This window comes from Zosterops lateralis, assembly GCF_965231275.1.
Source record: "Zosterops lateralis genome assembly, chromosome: 7".
In the NCBI taxonomy this organism is placed as follows: domain Eukaryota; kingdom Metazoa; phylum Chordata; class Aves; order Passeriformes; family Zosteropidae; genus Zosterops; species Zosterops lateralis.
The window spans coordinates 29,449,414-29,466,465 of NC_139767.1; the positions used below are offsets into that span (position 1 = coordinate 29,449,414).

The 17,052-nt window shown below is 39.5% G+C and overlaps 1 protein-coding gene across 1 annotated transcript; it reads right to left on the reverse strand.

Annotated features, from left to right (window-relative positions):
- Positions 1 to 45: 45 nt before the first annotated feature.
- Positions 46 to 16,110, reverse strand: LMLN (leishmanolysin like peptidase; the record flags this gene model as incomplete). The annotated part of the gene is made up of 17 exons (XM_083865426.1): positions 46 to 4,236; positions 4,819 to 5,029; positions 5,628 to 5,758; positions 6,548 to 6,707; positions 7,326 to 7,458; positions 8,413 to 8,523; positions 9,111 to 9,187; positions 9,896 to 10,003; positions 10,765 to 10,882; positions 11,648 to 11,742; positions 11,990 to 12,095; positions 12,740 to 12,918; positions 14,233 to 14,350; positions 14,797 to 14,879; positions 15,403 to 15,433; positions 15,533 to 15,630; positions 15,955 to 16,110. 17 exons carry the CDS (start codon positions 16,108 to 16,110, stop codon positions 4,142 to 4,144), a joined length of 2,010 nt encoding a protein of 669 aa, XP_083721552.1. The 3' UTR covers positions 46 to 4,141.
- Between the last annotated feature and the right edge of the window lie 942 nt (positions 16,111 to 17,052).

A 17,052-nucleotide genomic window follows, 5' to 3' on the forward strand; every position in this document is an offset into this window, starting at 1 on the left:
TTGCAGTTAATCATTGTCAGCTCTCAAAGAAAAGGACAAGAAGAATTAATATTCTAGAGATATTTTATTGAAGAACAGCTTTTTCTTCTGTTGCATGACATACCTTTTTTAAACAGTAAAATATGGAAATTTTTACTCCATAAATAACACAAATTAGCCCTTATATCTCGTCTAGCCAAAATCTGTGTAAAATAGTTAGTTCTATATTTACATTCTCTACCAAAATAGGAAACACATGTTCAAGGTCAGCCAGTTCTCTCAAAGCAGTTGTTTTATCTCCAAGGTAAGCTTCACATTAAAAAGGCAACATTTGCACTTTGGAAGTCTGATAGTGTAAGATCACGTTACTCAGTGCACAAACAGCCCCAGATCCTGAAGAGCAGTACCTACATGCAAGCAGGCACCCACACATCCAGACAAGCTAAAAACAGGGGGTTCAGTCTTGCAGGGAAAACACCTTGAGCTGCTCAGCTGCTTGAAAGTCACTCCTTGGAAATGTGGGGAAGGAAGGATGTACACCTCCCTCTCTATTGAGTATCATCAAGCAGAAAGATTTGCAGGACAGGAAGATTTAAAAACAACTGGCCCTCGTAAGGATATGTTTGCTCTCAGACATCAGTCTTCCCAATTTATTAGTGCTCAGCAGAAAAATGAGCTGTGTTGGACTGACAGTCAATTAATAAGGGATATAATTCTCTTTCAGTAATTATCCTACATCAAGGGCCGTGACAGTTTCCCAAGACCCCAACTCATTTCAGGAGGAATGAATTGCTGCTTTTCAGTGTGATTTCACTTGCTGCATTCTGCAGCAAAAGGCTATCCTTCCTTATAATTGCAACACCAGAAAAAATGTGTTCCTAAAATATGACTTGCTTCAACTTCTAATTAAAATTATTTGAACTACTGGGATCAAAAAAGACTTCAAGACTAATTTACTTCCCTAACCAAACATGGAATATTTAAAAAAAATTATAAAGTTAAAACTGTGGACACTATATACTGAAAATGTTTCTGTTACAGATGAGCAAACTCATGCATCTCACCACAACTTCCAGGGCTCCTGCTGCCCAGTCTTCTCTGGTAGAAACACAAAGGCTTAAATGGGCTGCATTTCCAAGTTCTCACACTTCAGAGATGCAATAGGAGGGACTGGTCACATGTGGTCAGGACACCTAACACAGCAAACTCTGCATTTATTGAAAAGAATTCTGAATTTTATGGCAGAAACTACACTTAAGGCTACATAGCTGATCTGCTCAAGCTACAATTTTAGCTGTGTTCTATACTCAAAAAATGGCTTATGCTTCCTACTGTAGTAATTTTACTCTTAAAAACCTGAGACATGATTTTACTTAATTCATGTTAAGATCTGGAAGTTCACAGCAGACTAAAAGCTGAATGCAAAGACAAACAGAACTGAGGTAGTCAGCTTTACTCAAAATATTCTGCATGACAGCTATCAATTCATTGCCACTTTAAGTTGACACATTCCTTGGCAGTTCCAACAGGGCTACAGCTGCTAGCAGCTGCTAACCCACTGGTGGGATAGATGTTGCATTTTCCTGATAAAAGTACCTTCTATGCCCGACCCCCCAAAGTCATGTCCAGTTCTGCAGTTCACAGGCAGCTGAAGGGCTGCATGACAAAGAAATTACAACTGAAATCTCAGATTATTAAGGCAGTAGCAGTTTTACTTCACTGGATTCAATGATGCAGCTACTTAGCAGGTACTGGTGAACCTGACCACCAGAGCTCCAACAGGCCAATAGATTTTTCCCTGTCAATACAAAGCACTACATCCCCTTTCTTTAATTAATGCATACAATTCAGAAGTAGGTAAGCATCAACTTTCTAAGCCGTCTTTCAGTCAATTCTCAGGAAGAGAGATTAAAAGAAGAAAAGCCCTCAAGATAAACAACTGTGTAGAAGATAAAAATATTCAATTAAATATGACAAATCTCACACTTAGACAGGAGACCAGCATATCAAATACTGAGAACAATAAATTAACACCAGTTAAAAAGTTTAACACTTATAAAGTTAACCAGAAAGTTCAGACAGTGCAAACATTTCACAGTAAGAAAAAATAACCAGTAATTTCTTTTCAAGTATCAAAAGCATTGTTGTTGAGTGATACCAATTCAACTGTATTATTGCACAACAGACAAAAAATACAATATCAACCTCCAGGACCTAAGATGTATTCTCAAACCTTTATGTTTTCCAGATATCAGTCTACATTGACTGTTTTATGAATGTATTAAAATAGGGTTCACTTATCAATCTGAGTGTTTCATAATCCAATTTGTATAGTTTTAAAGCATTTGAGTCCTGACTTGTATTGCTTCCCCGGGACACTGATTTAAGGCTAGCCTAGGCCTTGTATAACTCACAGCAAACTTAACCTGCAGTTAAGGAGAACTAGCCCAGTGCAAGGTGCTCTCAACTGTGATGTCTTCAGACAGTTTAATGTTGCACCTTACTTGCCTCAGCAGTGTCATAAGATTTTCCTTAAATAAATAAAAAAAAAATACGACAAAATCAAGTCCAGTAGGCACAAAGAATTTGTTACAATCATGATGGAAGTCCTATTATTACAGTATAATTGTAGCTAAAGTTTTACTTCATCTCCCTACTTTCCATTTATGAAAAGGATCCAGTCAATGACAATTATTATATCACAGGATATTTAAGAAGCAGAGTAACATCATCTTTCTTCCTATATCTGCATCTTTTAGTGCACTGGGCATGTCTGCTCCCTTAAATTTAACATTTTTCCAGGAGTGAAAACTGTCCTAAAAGGAAAAGCAGTGGATTGAACCACAAAGAGTTTCTTCATCTCTGAACAGCATTATTTGTTACACATTATAGTCAGAAATAAATAAAAAACATCCCTACAAGGGTCCTATAGAGCAGCTGACCTTACCTTGACAGATCTTACTCATTTCCTTCCTCATATATTTTGTCATCAAGTGATTAATTTTGTAGCAAGGTGTGCCCTCGTGTGGCTCAAACCATGTGGCTCTCAACTTATTACAAATACTCAAATAATCCATAGTATTTACATGTCCAAGAAAAAGTAGAGGGAAGAAAAAAAAGAAAACAAATTAGGCTTTCCTTACACATTCAATATGGTTTTTGGTCTAGAGACATCAACATGATCCTGTAAAATTATAGCTGCCATTGCTACTGGTTTGCTCTTCAACAAGAAGTGAGAACATCTGCAGTAATGTCCATATTAGTTTTCAAACAATAATGCCATTATTCATTATTTGAGGAACAAACCAACAAAATAAAAAATAAATATAAATCGTATCCCAAATTTACAGTCTGAGTATCAGTACCGAAATGCATTCGCCTAGCAAACTTGAGAATTTTCAAACTGATGTATTAAATTTCATAGTAGAAAGAGCACATGCTAAATGAAAATGGGATTTCTAGACAGTTGTCCTGGTTACTAGCCTGAAATTCCATTTTGTGCATGTAGGAAGATGTAATAAGCCCCAGAAATTAGCTGCTTTACCTAGTATGAATTCTGAGGGGGGGCAAAGCTGTAGAATCCAGTTGTGGAGGCAACTGCCAACTACTGGTCTACCCCATTATATTCTTTTCTCCCCCATAAATTGTAGGAATTGACAAAACAAACAAACAAATTACCAGCCTCTTTAGGCCTGGGTTATCAGCAGTGATGACAACAAATTTTTACATGGCTTTTGACTAAACCACTGAGGTATATTTCCAGTTTGAGGATGCTTTGCTACCAATCACACAGCAGACATAACAAAAAAAACAGCCCTCAGTTCTATTACAGGAGAGTTCTCATTTCAGATCTTGATTGAGCTGCCAGATAGTCTAACACAGTTGGCAAAGTGGATCTTGTTACTGCGTCAAAAAAACCATAGGTTGCAATTCAGGAAAATACTGGCACTTATTGAGACGACAAGGTAAATTTTCCTCCTCTCAAAGCTCTGCCTGCTTTCATCAGCACCTCCCTGACTACTGTGTGCAGCGATACTTGCCAGGGGAGATGAGGTTCAGCAGGAGAGAGCTGCTTGTAGAGACAAAACCCCTGTGCTCCACAGTAAGGAGGGCAGCAGGTTGGGTATCATCTCAGAACTTTCTTCTTGCCCCAAGCTCAAGTCTATGCGCAGAGAAACAATCCTGTTAGCAGAGGAACTAAGTTGGCCACCAGCAGCCAAAAGGTTACGACCAGGCTGGATGAGCAGGAACATAAGTCTAAAATATAAAAATAAAAAAAAAATTAAATTTTATATTTAAAGACAAGATAAAATAACAAAGAGAATGCAAAAAACCACCAAAGAGTGAAAACAAACTTCTCAACAAAACATTAACTGGTATTTATTGAATTAAACTTTTTACCTTCCTCAAAAAGAAAATTGCCTCTGATCTTTCTGCATTGCAACATGAACGTTATCAATAGGAGGTTATACAAGTGAGAACTCACTCTCCACCAAGGTGATAATTTATAAGATTACAATAATGATATGGCCTTCAAAACACAGGTCAGATTTCCAGGTAAGTTCCCAGGCTAAAGCTAGATTTCTGGGATGATTACCAGAAGGAGGCATGAAATGGTGTTATGTTTCAGACACGTTTCTCCTGTGTTAGTCACTATTCTGCACGACTGCACAGCAAAAAGCAGGGCATCTTTGTTATTTGCCTTTACCTCCTACATCCAGGATCTTAAAATAGCTATAGCCTTCCTTTCCTGTTCCTGACAGTCAGAGCTGACACAAATCTTTGACGTTTTCAGATATTTAATACTGAAGTTTCACTTCAGCATAAAAGGCAACCTACCAATGGGTGCAGTTCTTGTTAAGTTGGAAGCTGGAGGATCCCTCTCTGGGGGACAGGAGTCACAGAAGTCTGAACAAGCTGGGCAAATCAGATTGCCAACGTGTATCCAGCCATTCATCTGTATGCTCACAGTCAACACCTGGCCTGAGCGGCTGCACAAGTACACAGTGTCCTTAACCCACACATGCAACCCTTGTGGAGAACAAGAAACCTTAAAATAAAAGAGTAAGAGTCAAGTCTGTATTATGATTCATCAGAAGCAAGTGTTTTAATGCACTCTGAGCAACTACAAGATTCAGGAATGCTTTAAAGCACTGACTATAATCTATTCGTGCAATTACGCAGATCATCAGCTGAGAATGAGTAAAACTTGGCTTCTGCTAGTAGTAAGTACTTTTGTAGAGTTGTGCAGTTACTGTGACACTCTTATTGAGATAGTCCCAAAGAAAATGAGGATAATAAGAAATAAGTGACATGTGCACAGTGCTTTCCACTCTGAAAAATCAGAGTGACTAATTAATATTAAGCTTCAATAAAAGGACATTTCATGGAAGTATTCCTTCTTAGCTGAAGATAAAGTGTCATGGGGTAAGACAGCTGGGGGACATCCCAGCAGCCACACTCTTAACTTGCCTAAATTACAGGCTTATGGTTGGAAGATTGTTTTCAAACTATGTTATATGATCTATAGATTACAATGTCCAATGTGCAGGTGCAATGTTCTAACACTCACAACACATATTTTAAGCCTGACTTCCCTTCAGGGTTATTAAAAAACAAAACTCACCCAAAACCCAACAAATACTTACTTGATAACATCCACTACCCCAGTCAGGGTAACTGAGTTTCCTCCTGCACTGTTCCATAACAAAAGCAGATTTCTGAATAAGACATACAGAGTTTGGTCCATATTTCTCTGCACCATAGTTTTTGGTAGGATCTAAGGTAGAAGGAATATACTGAATTATAACTTAACCAGAGGAAGCAGAAACTCCACATCAATTTAAAAGACTTTCTAATCAATGTAACCCACATGCAATTCAAGGTTTACTTTTGGAGTATTTCAGACCTTGAATTATTATCAGTTTGGGAATTTATACCATGTTGAAAATAACATGGGAAGAAACACAAGATTTAAGAAACAAACAAAATAATCATCTAACCACCAAAAAAAACCCAAAAAGCAAGCACCTTCCGTCAGAGCTATGTGGTTATGTTTGCCCTCAGGGAATGCCAGCTGTGATTGCTGGCTTGAGGCAGAGTGTGTTTGTTTTTGAGAAAACTGCACAGACAGGTAATATCCTACAGCATTCTGGAGCTCTGCAATACTGAACATCCATGCATTACACTACGAGACAAGCCCATGTTCTGGTAACTCACAAACACCCTGGCCTTGAACAAAAAACCTACAAAGATGAAAAGTGCAATTATGTTTCAGAGACTCAATAAATACACCCCCCACCCTCATCCTTTGTCTTGTATTTGGATCATTTTGGGTAAGTATCTGTTCATTCCTTATGCAATTCCTGCATTAGATATCTGAGTTTGCCTCAGGTGTACAGAATAATTGTGCTATGCTTCTTATCACAGCACAGTGTTTACATAGCTCGTAGTGTGAGATGTCATGAGTGAAAAAATTCACATGCAGTTTGTTTGAATATCCAGCAAGTACATTCCAAGTTAACAAATGCCACCTCTGCAATACCACCCTGAAATCCTGAACACTCACCTGGCTGGTTTTCAATTATTCTACAGTCTGAACTGCGTTGAAATTCACCACTTAAATGCCAGCTGAATTCCTGACTAAAGGGACAATAGTCAGCAATTTCTACTGAGCCACCATAGTAAGGCAATTCTTCTGCTGGTACTCCATTAAGATTGTCAAAGTACTGCAAAACAAAATACAGTAGTGAAACAGTTTGTACAAAGACAAGGGTACAGCTGTTTTTTAAACAGACCAAATCACTACAGCTCCAAGAACATCAGCTGTGACTACTTAGGAATGCTATTAACAGCACCTTACAATACTCATGAACCAGATGAGCCAGAAGTATTTAAGAATACATAAATAATGCAGAGATTCATTCCCAACTTCTGCCCCTGATTCCCCTCTTTGTAATTATTTCATTCTTTGGGATGTAAACAGAACAGATTTCTTAGTGTGCAGTGACAAAGGGCAGAAGACTGGGGCAAGAAATCCCTCAGCCAAGACATTTTGGGGGATTTCTATTACACAGCAACATTTCTATCTGGTATTTGGCTAGATAGCCAAGCAACATAATTTTCTTTTATTAGGATTGCAAGGGGTTTTTATCAGTCTTCAGACTCCCTGTAATAAACTAACTAGACATTTTTTGCAGTATCTACTGATATTCATCTATATATATTCTGGAATATCATCTGATATTCCAGAAGAAAATAAAAAAACTGAAACAAATATAATCATCAGGCTGCAAAGCTCAACAATGAAAACACTTCAGTTATTTGTCAAGTAGGATCCATCATACCTGATATTCCTGAGGTAACTGCTTTGGAAACTTCTGCAAGTTACACACTGCTACTGCTCTTTGGTCCTGTCTGCAGGTTAACTGCAAAGGATTACTCCTCAAAGTGTCGCAGTATGGACTGATTAATTGCTTCCTCAAAAACAAAATGCAAACAAACAAAACCAGAATAATAATCAGATCAATTAAACTGCCTTACATAAGCAGCCTGTCAAGACTGTTTGCTCCCATTCTCCCCTAGACTCAGTCAATCACATGAAGAAGCACCAACTGCTTCTCTGGAGGCTAAATTTTCTTATTTCTCTGGTTATGATCTTTGTGATTTAAAGAATACCAAGCCAGCAAAAAAAGTTACAACACATTCATCTATTTGGTTTTAATGACACTGCTTTGTAAACTTTAAAGTAAAAAACATACAAGTAAAACAGGCCCACTATGCAGCTGTATCCTAGAAATGTAGGAGGATTGTGAAGAAAAGAACAAACAAAGTTGTAAGGAACAAAGAAGGCAGGCTGTGTTTTGAAGATGGCTATCATCTCCTTCAGTTGCTTTCATACAGTCCAGTAATACAAAATAACACAGGCTGCATTCCCAATTAAAAGTGAGAAAATAAGAAGGCAAACACTTTTAGAGTAAATCCTACCCATCCTCTCTAAAGCAACAGCCTTCTCATAGTGCAAATGCATTCTAGACCCTAAGATGTTTGCCTCTGTATTTATTATAATTGTGTGGGATGCAGGGCAGCATCTCTTTCATCTCTACTGACCTCCACCTCTTTTTACTGAGTTACAAAATAACACAGGCTGCATTCCCAATTAAAAGTGAGAAAATAAGAAGGCAAACACTTTTAGAGTAAATCCTACCCATCCTCTCTAAAGCAACAGCCTTCTCATAGTGCAAATGCATTCTAGACCCTAAGATGTTTGCCTCTGTATTTATTATAATTGTGTGGGATGCAGGGCAGCATCTCTTTCATCTCTACTGACCTCCACCTCTTTTTACTGAGTTACATTTGAAGGAAAAATGTAAACAAGCATCAGGATTTCCTCTTTCTTTTCTTCTTAATTTTTTTAAAAGACTGTATTCTTACTTTTGTCTCTTCTGGTCAATCCAGAACTTGCAGCTCTTCATTACAAAGTCACAGCCTTTATTGCGCCCCCAGTCTAATTTCTCTGCCATGCTGTAATTTGCTTTATACCATCTGCAAAGGTATTTTGAAATGAGAATAGTTACTTCAAAAATTACTGTTCTGATTAATAAAACAGCACTTCAAAGAATTTCATATCATGCCTTAAGGTTTTCCAATTAAAAAAAAAAAGGGAAGCTGTGCCCCCTTCTGCCTATAAGAAAATACATTATGATTTCACTATTTCAAGTCACAATGAAGAAAAAAATTTTGTGATCTGCAAAGGAACAAAGCATACAGAAAGATGAAACCTTAGGCAATTTCTGTTTTCTGTCTGCAAGAGGAGCTGAACAAAATAATCAATATGTATTGCATGCAATAGAAAGAAGACTTAGATTAAGACAAAAAGTAAATAGGTGCTACAAACAGCACTTTGCATTGCAATGACTGGTTTTTTAAGGCTAGATTAATGGGTTTTGAAATACCTGAAGAAAAAGTAACATACAAGGTATGACTCCTTGTCTAATGTAAAGCTAATTATATTGATCATCTACTCTGCTGCAGAGGGATAAGTACAAGTGCATCAATTTGAAATAAAATCAAGTACAGTGAAAACCAAACCCAAAGGAACCAAAACCCACTCTCTCATTTTTAATTCTTACCCTGTGTCTTCCATTAATGCTAAGGTGATCCTGGAAAAGACTCGATTCTGAGTGTGGGATCCAGTCATTGCTTCATTCTGAAAGTTACCAGCTTTGATTGGTAAGCCACTCAAAATCATTATTGTAAGAAAATGATTCTTATGAAAAAGCATTTTATTTCTGGTCTCATTTTACTATTGACAATCAAATCTCATACTCCTTCCTAAAAAGACTATCCTTAAGCATTTCCCTTCTTGTTTACCTCACTGCTTAAAACAATGACTAGACAATGTATCTCCCAAAAATATCACACAGCACTAAGTTACAAATGAAAATTAGCTTAAATGTTACGAGGGAAGTAAGTGTTTCTTTGATCTCCTCTCTGGAGGAGACATGGCAAAAGCTAAAGCCAGGGCACGTGAATAAAGATGAAGTCAAGGTAATAAATAGAATGATGAAGTATTTAAGAGGCAGAGGGCAACAAAATTCAATGGACTCAAAGGAATACCCCTTTGCCCTAAAACAGGAGCCAACCTTCTCAAAAGGGTAAATGGCAGACAGGAGTAAGAGACATTTAGCTTTTCAGTAACACTTGATCTCATATTCTGAGACTTAGCAAGAAGGCTAAAAGACAGATGTATCTACAAATTGGACTTTTAAGTATTTAAGTATCAATTACTTCTTGTGATGTTTTTCAATGATATTTGATACTCCTGCATTTTCAAGGCTACAGTAGGTATCAAAATAAACCTAAAAATCAAGGCACAGGAGCCACATCCCCTTCCATTCTTAGTATCAGCACAAACCTCCAACAATCTCTTCTCCCAGTGATTGAGTTCAGTACCCATGCCACCTTGATTTTCAAGCTCCATTCCCTCTAGGATTGGACAATTAAAATGTTTTCGAGCTTCTTCCTAGAAAGAAAATATTTTAACACAACTCTCAAAATACTGATACTCACATGCAGTCCTAGTGCTCTATAATTATCTATTATAATTATTTCAGCATTTCTTTTTCTACCATTTTGTTTTCTACTCAGAGGCTGACTAAGCAAGCACCCCAACACCAAGCCTATCACACTATCTACTCCTCTCATTTAAATAAATGAGCAAAACTAGGGTAATTAATCTATATTTGCTCCATATACTAAGATTTAAAACAAAAAGATTATTTGTGGCCAAATATGATTAACACTGTGACTTATTTCCAAATCCAATTTGTTACACTTGAGCATATGTTCTGTTGGGGGCACAAAGAGAGAGTCTGAGGCGTGGGAAACAAGGAAGATTTCCAAAAATCCTTGAGGAATTTCTTTTTAAACATTTCAAAATATTAGTATTAAATGAGCAGGAGATGTCTAGAGTCTGTAGGAAAACATCTAGAGAGTAGGATTAACAACAGTTTTGTTTAACCTTTTATAATTTACCTTCCAGTCCCTTCATTTTCTCTTACTATGTCAATTTATTTATTTCATACTGTCTGTCACCCATTTTCTACTTTACTTTAGCTACACCCTCTCAATTACACAACGTTAATGGCACGGGCTTTGGGCCATACTTTCAGAGAAGGGAATGCAGGGTTAGGCCATTACTTCTTCAAGGATAAGAAATATTTATGACTCAAGAATGTCCTGGCAACCTTGGCATACAAAGCTTGAAAGGAAATGCAGACTTACGACTACTCGAGGTGTCACCAGAAGATGAACAGCATGGCGCAGCATTTTGCCACCACGTATGTCCCACAGTCTCACTGCTTTATGAACAACTTTATTGCTCCACTGATACAAACCTAGGCTGCAAGGAAAAGGCTTGGTTACAAATCCTTCCCACAAGACAGGTTACTGTGCAAAGATGTATCTCCATAAGAAACAGAATCATGGGTGATCTCTATACTCCCTTCATGCTTTCTAAATTTAAAAAAAATTATTATGCAGCATTTCTTCTTTTTAGAATGTGTCTATTATACACACAACTGATTTAACAAAGCAAAGTAGGATTTTAAAAAATAGTCTATAGACTCAAGGCACATTTTCTACAGTTACCAAAAATGTAAGAAATTAAGTGAAACCACTCAGTATTGCTATTATAAAAAAAAAAAAAAGCTTTCTACCCTTCCATCTCCTAGAAGAATATCTTCAATACCAACTGAAAGAAGAAAAAAGAATGTAAACTGCTCATTCTGTAACAAATCAGAAAAATCACACAGCAGATTATACACATCGTCCATTCTGCATAACCATAAATCTTGACTGATATAAATCTTAAAAATTAACTGCACTGACATTAGTTAGCATGGATAAGTGTAAGGCTTAACTTCCAGCCTTCTGATAAATGAAATGCTGTCTTAGTTTATATTATATATGGATAACATAAGTGCTTAATGGCAATGTAAAGAAAGATTGGAGAGTCACCACACACCACTGTTTGAACATTATAAAGGAAAGTCACTCTAATAACGGAATGAAGTTGGATTTTCAACAGGCAAGAATACATCCTAAAAAAGCAACATGAAAACATCCTTCAGTGGGAGTACCAAGAGGTTCAAAGAATCTGTAATACCTTTCATTAAAAGGAGGAAGTCCATCTGCATATCTGGGTGTCAAAGGTTTTCCATCATCATCACGATAAAATGCAAACAGTCCAGCAGAGAAACCCTTCAAGTCAAAAAACAAGCACATGGAAACCTTTGGTAAGACATTCCTATACACAGTCAAACATCATGAAAGAGTCCCCACACCCACCAGAGACACACTGCAAGTACAACACTCCAAGGCAATTAACCCACATTGAAGGAGGCAAAGCAAGAACTTTCCTCCACCAAACATCCTTCTCTTGGCAACAAGCTGGAGGCATGTGAGCAAGCAGGCACTCATTTCAGGGCAACATTTTATCAACCCTTACCAGTGCATGGATTATCTCGTGTTTCACTGTAGACAACATGCCAACAAATTCCTGAGCTTGTGTTGAAATCATGTTTGGACACAAGTTAGCATATCCTGCTATTGGCCTGGAAGACAGTTACTTAAGTTAAATGGGTTTTGGTAAAATACTACAAAATTCAAATCATTTTTCACTTGAAGCAGTGGCAGATTTAATGAAGATAGACTAATGTAAAAATATGTCCTTCCCAATCATTTCTAAATATCTGTTAATAACACAGTGACTTGTTTACTGTTGGGATGGGGATGGGTGGGATGGGGTAAATCAATCTCTATATTCAGTATTCTGCACAGGTGTCAGTGACAACAATGCAAGGGACCTGAATTTCAGGTAAGATCCTAGGGAGGTACAAAGTCTGTGACAATGACGACCATTGAAATAGAAACAAAAGCAATATAAGAAGGAACTTGCATTCCTTAAGTTTGTGAAATCATGACAGTCACCTCAACAGAAACAGGACCTTGAGATAAAGCTTAGGCATTAACAGTGGAGGATCAGCTTTTGAGTCCTGTGCCTTGACTCTGCAAGTTAAGCACTATTTGATGGCTTTGTGATTTTACATAAATGCAGTGCTTGTCTATCTCAACAATGACTCCTCTTTCGTTATACAACAAAGGCAAACAAGGCAAACAATCAAATTCCACATCTGAACAACCAAAAAACCTTGAAAGCTTAATCAAAAAGAGAGTTTGCAACAGAAGGAATACTTGCCTGTCCATTTCAGCTTCCAGCTGGCAGTAGGCTGCATACGCAATGATATTTTCATGGCCACACCTGTCAGTGGTGAGGGCACTGACATAGAGCACAAAGTCGGCATCTCGAACCCCGTCCTGGTCGGGTGAGCCTGTGGGCCGGCGGTGCCAGTCGCTGTCATTGTACACCCTGCATTGCTGCACAATATTCAAAGGCAACAATTAAAATGCTTTACTTATGACCAAAATTTTGCATGACACAATTCAATTAGCTTGAAGTCAAGAATAAATCCTTCTGTAAGACAGCAGAAGATAAGGAAATGCCCTGTAAAGAACAGTAAACAAAACCAGGGCCAAGGAATAACTTTCAAATGACTAGCTCTTTTGATTTATTTGACACAAGGAAGGTGGCAGCTTTAAAATAAAACAAAATGAAACCTGACAAACTTCCCAGAATTAGCACCCTGTATTTGCTATAACTTAAAAAAAAAAAAATCTTGGCTCACAAAACTAGTATACATAAGTAGCAACAGTATTTATCATATAATCATATCTTTTTAACATCATATTATCTATCTTTTTAATAATACAGTTGAAACTTCCAAGTTAAAGAAAGAAAACCAGAAATCTACTGATCACATACTGGAGCTGAATCAAGAAAACAAGTCTGAAGCACTTCTTGCACCGTGTTCCTGAGTCAGCAGATAACCTCTTCAAACAAGGTCTTCAAAAATCAACTATTAACTCTGAAATTTCAACTTATTGACCAAGGAGAATAACAAAGTTGTTGCCTGATCTGAAGAAGACACAAACAACCGAAGTCGTTTATGCGGTGCTTTATTGCGGGCCCGGGAGCCTGAGGACTAGTGTCCAAAGACAGAGCCCCATTTCACAGAAAAATCACAGGGTTTTTATATGTTTCTTTACATGATTTCTTCATCATCACAAATTCTTACTTCATTTTCATTACCTGGTACAATAATCTCTCTGACATTTAAGTATCTGCCAAAAGGTACATTCCTTAGATAAATGGATACACTCCTTAGATAAGTGATTATCTCCTAGCTACACTGCTTACATTACAAAATCTGCTATAACAGTTCATCTACAGGTTATATGCGGCCTACCAAGCCTTAGCATGACTACTACTAATGTCAATTAAATGTCAACTATTAAGGTTTACTACTATCTAAATACAGTTTATTGAATCAAATGGCAACAAAGTGACTAGTGGCAATTTAGCAAGCTCCGAATCTCATCTTCTCCATACAGGCCATTAGAACACAGGCTCAGAAGACAGTAACCAGTTACATTTTTAAAATTTGAATTTTTATTCAACAACATAAACAACAGAAACTCACACTAATTTAAGTTTTTCTGTTCTTTCACTCAGACTTAGTGATCTCCAGCAAACAGGTCACTTATACACAATTACCAATATTCACTTTTTCATTAATTACCATAAACAGTAATATTTCAAAGATTAGGAAACACTTGGGCAGCTGAGCTTACCTGAAGGTGTTTCTCAGGAACTATAACTGGTCCACACCTTGTATGGTCTGCACAGGCTTTTTGGCAATATCTGTGAGGGTCAGCTTTCCTCCTTAAATATTGGTTGGTCACACATTGTCTTCAATGAAACATGAGACAGTCAATGCTTTTATTATTAAAGGAGAACTACAGAATACTCTTACAACAGCACTACGTTGGTATTTGATGTAACTTTCACAGCAAAAATTGTCAATTACCTCACCAGGGAAAACATAATGCTTCCACCTGTTAATGGAGCATCCACAAGTCAAAGAGAGATCAGGATCAGGTTCATAAATGGAGGTACACATAAAAGAGAACTAGCAGCATGTATAGCTTTGAATATCTCTGCTACACCAAATGCAGATATTGCTCATGGAAGATTGGCAGATTTGTAGAAGAACATCTGCCATTGGCACTGGATCAGATGGGTCACTGATCTGATTCAGCAGGGCATTTCTTACACTCTAATCTTCTTTTAAAGGCTATGCAGCACAGCGTTAAATATCAAATATAGCAAGTGGTTTTTGACAGACTTTCACACACCTGCTTAGCAATATAGCACCGGCAGATTTGCGCACTTGAAACGTCTTCTCCAAATAAGATATAGCTTGTGGGAAGAGTTTGTTCTGAAAGAAAAAAAATCAGAGTCACCCAGGAGCAGTGCAGACACAACTCCCCCTCAAAGGCATTAACTATCAAGTTACATAAAACTTGCTAGATATTGTGGTATAGCAGAATAGGGGAAAGCCTGACTCTCTAAGAAGTTCAATTATTATCAACATATTTAGGAAATACTTTGTTTAATAATTCCCACATGATGTTATTGGAATGACAAAATGAGAAGGATTAAATAGAATTAATAGAAGTATTAATTAGAATGTACAGCTTCAAAGAGATTTTTAAAAACTATATACACATTTCTCACTGATACCTTTGCACCTTGGGATATAGCAAACACCTGTCAAACAACACGCAGCAGAACTGTGGAATCATTTGTTATGGAGGTATAATCTATACACAAAGCTTTGTTTTCCTGGACTAGAAGGATACTAAATTGCTGGCATTCAAGGTTGTAGTTAAACCGGCCTTAAACTTAACTTCATTTATGTAATAAACTGCATACAAAAAGGAGGAGCAAACATAACATACCTTTATAAGGTGTCTTTTCTCAGGCAGCAAACTATATTTAAAAAAACAAAACAAACGGGCTTTAGTTAACAAGGTTTCCATTCTCAGCCATGGGGGAAAAAAAATAAATCTGCCACAACATTATACTCACTTCTCAACGCTTCTATCATATACAATCTTAATTCTTAGCTGTTGATCCACGTTCCTCTTGGAGACGTGATTTTCCTTCAGAGGAACTTGATAGACAACCTGGCAGGGAGAGGCAGGAGGCGCTGGATGAGGCGCTGGATGAGGCGCTCCCCCGGGCTGACACGGCCCCGGGCCCTCGGCTGTTCTCGCCCGGCAGCACCGCTCGGGGCCAGCCCTTCCAACCCTCCTCCCTCACCGGCAGCAGGATGCTCCGCTTCCCTCCGCCGCCGTTAGCGCCCACAGCCGGGGCGGCGCGGCCTGACCCGGCACGGCCCGGCCCGGGAAAGCCCACACGGGACGGATCCAACAGCGGGAACGGCCAACGAGGGAGCCCCTGCCCCCCAACACCCCTCGCAGCCGCCTGAAGACCCCCGGCCACCCCACCTGGTCGCCGCTGGGTACGCGGTGGTCACAGGAGGAGGAGGCGGAGGCGGAGGGAGGTAGCGGCAGGAGCAGCAGGAGCCCGGCGGCCAAGGCGGCGAGCGGCGGGCGGCAGCAGCGGGTGGGCCGGGCGTACCCGCCGCCCGGCTCCGCGGCCATCTTGGAGTGCCCGTCCGCCGCGTCGCCATGGAGGCAGCGCCGGGGGAGCGGCCTCCGCCAATGGGCGGGCAGAGCGGGCGGGGCGGGAGCGACGGGCGCTGGCGATTGGACGCGGTGCCGAGAGGGGGCGGGGCCAGGAGCTGAGGGGAGGCGGCGGGGGGCACAGGGGGAGCGGACGGGCACGGCGCCGACCCGGCGCTGCCCAGGCCAACACTGAACCGCGTCCCCAAGCGCCACATCTACGTGGTTTCTAACGCTTCCACCGCCTCCCTGGGCAGCCCGTTCCAATGCTTGACCACCCTTTCTGTGAATTAATTTTTCCTAATGTTCAACCTATACCCTTGAGGCCGTTTATCCTTATCCTATCACTCGCAACCTGGGAGAAGAACCCGATCCCCTCGTTGCCACAACCTCCTGTCAGGGCGTTGTAGAGAGCAATAAGGCCCACCCCAGCCTCCTTTTCTCCAGGGTAAGCCTCCCCAGCTCGGTTTCCTTCTCTGGACACGCTCCAGCACCTAAATGCCTCTATTGTTGTGGTGGGCTCAAAAATAAGCCCAGGGCTTGAGATGCTTCAGCAGTGCCCACCACAAGGGACAGTCACGGCCCTGGTCCTGTGGCCACACTATTGCTGAGATAAGCCAGGACGTCACTGGCCTTCTTGGCCATCTGGGCATGGGCTGGTTTATATTCAGCCATCTGGATGTCAAACAGCACACCCAGTTCCTTTTGTGCCTGGGATTTTATTTGTCATACACAACACGGCCTTTTCCAGCTTCTCAGTCCACAAACACTGCACAGCAGAGTATCCTCCAGTTTCTAGTATGGAAATTACTGAAGAAACTTTTACCACCACCACCGCTGATAAGTTATCTGGGTTTTTGTGGTGCTTTATCTTGCAGCTCCTGCTGCTTTCCAAGATGTTCAGGTATAAAGAGGGCCACA